Source organism: Carya illinoinensis, chromosome 9 (assembly GCF_018687715.1).
Source record: "Carya illinoinensis cultivar Pawnee chromosome 9, C.illinoinensisPawnee_v1, whole genome shotgun sequence".
NCBI lineage: Eukaryota > Viridiplantae > Streptophyta > Magnoliopsida > Fagales > Juglandaceae > Carya > Carya illinoinensis.
This window is the reverse complement of record NC_056760.1, coordinates 24,385,045-24,387,549: the sequence shown is the minus strand read 5'-3', so window position 1 is coordinate 24,387,549 and position 2,505 is coordinate 24,385,045. Positions and strand designations below refer to the sequence as shown.

Below are 2,505 nucleotides of genomic sequence, written 5' to 3'. Positions count from 1 at the left end.
CAGTAAATAGGAATTTTATTAAAAATAGGCGAAGCCAAGTACACAAGACAGGTTTGAGGTATAAAATACTCACAAGAATTTTATAAACTCACTATACCGCTCCTCACACATGACAGGTTTAAGGTTCTATTCCAAAGTACCTTGGGCTTCTCTTCTACTTTTACTTTCTGCCTTGACTTCAAAAAGTCTTCCTTCGATATACGTTCTCCTACACCTTGACCACTTATACAGGTACCGCACCTTGACCACTTATAGATCGATCCATCTCTTTAAACCTACAGAGAGTAATGAATATCAGACACAATAAACAACTTATATTCACTGAACATAAACTTAAAAGGAGCGGGCGGAATAATATAATCCGGAAGTGTCAGTTTTACCTTAACCAATCAGTCTTCTTAGTTCTAGCAATCTCTTCACTAATCTCTTTGCCAGTAAGCAGACCCGTTTTATGTTGCTCATTCACAACAGCTTCCTTTCGGCTTTTTCTCAGGGGAGAAAGATCCTGAAGCAAAGATGCACGCAAAGCATCATGTGTCAGTTGAACATTTACATGGAGGGGAAAGATCAGACGACCTAGTAATTCGAAAATCCTCCTTGGTTTTCCTTGGGGCTTCTGACCCTGGAGAAGCCTGGAAGTCATCTTGGCACAAAGAACCATGACTCCTTCGTCTAGGAGGAGAAATGTCAAGAAAGTCAGATGTTGTATCATTCTGTTGGTGCTTCAGCTGCTGTCCTGAAGGTGACAAATCAGCGCTACCTCTGCCAAAATCTGCGAGCTTCAGTTCATGTTCCAGTGAAGGTGTGTCATTTAGGACTGCCGGCTTACCTAGTGGTGACATATTAGGGTTTGGGTCATTAGAATTAGCAGCTTTGGGAGAGAGAGAAACCCAACCACTTCCATCCTCTGATATTGCATTATATGGCCGCATAGCCTTCAGTTGTTTGAGCCTCTTCATTTGCTTAACCTCAATGTCCTCATCAACTTGTGGCTTCTCTTCATCTACATCAAACGGCAGAAAATTTTCTTATTACCATAATAACAAACTCAACTAGATATGGAACACTATATACAAGAAGCCAAAATGTAATGGCTTTTACGAGCTGAATCATCATTGTTTTTCTCTTCAAGATTAACTGGTTTGTGACAAACTGGATCTTCATCCACGACTAAAACATGGGGTACATCTGGTTTACTTTGGACCACATTCTTCGTCCTTTTTTTCTTTTCCTTTCCTTCCTCATCATTGCTCTCATATCTCTTCAAATATTCTATAAGTGACTTGGACCCCGAAGTTGAAGCCGCCACCATCATTCAATATCAATGGCCTTGAACATGGAGGAAAGACAATATTACTGCATTTGATTTTCAACCAACTAAAAAAAAGGATTTTAAACCCATTAGAATTACCAACATAGAAGCAACAAATAAACGTAAAATTATATTAGTGTGCATGCAAATTCATATGTAAATCCTTAAAACTAGGGTTGTGGCCAACTCGGCCAAGTTTATTTAAAGATTATATGTGAGTACTTACCTGTTGGTTTTGAAGTCCTTCGAAATTGCCATTGAAATGACAAACCGGAACCATCGAATAAATATCAAATACTAATGAAGTGTTAACCATTTACTCAAAAACTTCTATCGATCCAGTCGTCGGGCCTAAACTTCCCCAATATCCCTAGTGTTGGCATATACCCCTTACTATATATATATAGTAATATGTATATATATATTATTGCCCAGCTGTCTTTTTGACTAACAAAAAAGCACCCAAAATGCCAAAAACACTCGACCCCCCCTTATGGGTCGGGGGAATCATTACACTGAGTCTGGCGATATGACTCAATGAATGTTGGATGATCCTTAAAGAACGCTTGCAACAGCCTGTCAGTTTGAATTGCATGCTCCCTAAGAGCCCGCACCTCTAATCTCACTTCATCCAGCTGACTCTTATAGTCTTCGACATCTTTCTTATGTTGTTCAGCATCTTTCTTGTATCTTTCAATCTCTAACTGGTAGCATTGCATTTTAACTTGGTCACATTGTCTACTTGATTCGGGGATGACCATCTCCCCATGTCCTCGTGCATATCCAGGTCGATGTCCGAGGACCTCCCTAAAGACCGTCGCTGCTGCCTCACCACTTCGTTCCTCTGGTTCTAGGCCATCCAATCTACCTTGCATCTCCTTTTGCACAAATGCAAAACAACTATTATTAACAATTGTTAACAACCTTATGCTCTTATTTATTATTATCAGAAATAAACATAGATCAAGTATCCAAGACTATAAGTACTAGTACTACTGTACATTTGCAAAGGACTAGTGTACTACTCACGTAAGTATCTTCAGTAGCATCTGTCACGAACTTATTCTTTTTCTTCGACCAGCGTGTCTCCTTATAGAAGTCCACCAAATTTCCATTCTCAGCGCGCTACATGTGTGACATATGGGGAATAGGTAAATATGTTTGAAGTTTGAAAAATTAATTTATTGTGGTTG

The 2,505-nt window shown here is 39.4% G+C and overlaps 1 protein-coding gene across 1 annotated transcript; it reads right to left on the bottom strand.

Moving 5' to 3' along the window:
- Positions 1-223: 223 nt before the first annotated feature.
- Positions 224-1,312, bottom strand: LOC122276953. Its single transcript, XM_043086839.1, has 4 exons — positions 1,102-1,312; positions 633-1,003; positions 381-505; positions 224-275 (listed from the first exon to the last, which is right to left on the bottom strand). The coding sequence occupies exons 1-4, from the start codon at positions 1,310-1,312 to the stop codon at positions 224-226; spliced, it is 759 nt and encodes a 252-aa protein (XP_042942773.1).
- Between the last annotated feature and the right edge of the window lie 1,193 nt (positions 1,313-2,505).

What these genes read in the sequence shown, in the direction of transcription:
- LOC122276953 (XM_043086839.1), bottom strand. Translation starts at nt 1,312, where the DNA reads ATGGTGGCGGCTTCAACTTCGGGGTCCAAGTCACTTATAGAATATTTG. An exon ending in AAACAATGATGATTCAGCTC is followed by an intron (nt 1,004 to 1,101) that starts GTAAAAGCCATT and finishes CGTTTGATGTAG; the next exon opens with ATGAAGAGAAGCCACAAGTT. An exon ending in TGTGCCAAGATGACTTCCAG is followed by an intron (nt 506 to 632) that starts GCTTCTCCAGGG and finishes TCTTTGCTTCAG; the next exon opens with GATCTTTCTCCCCTGAGAAA.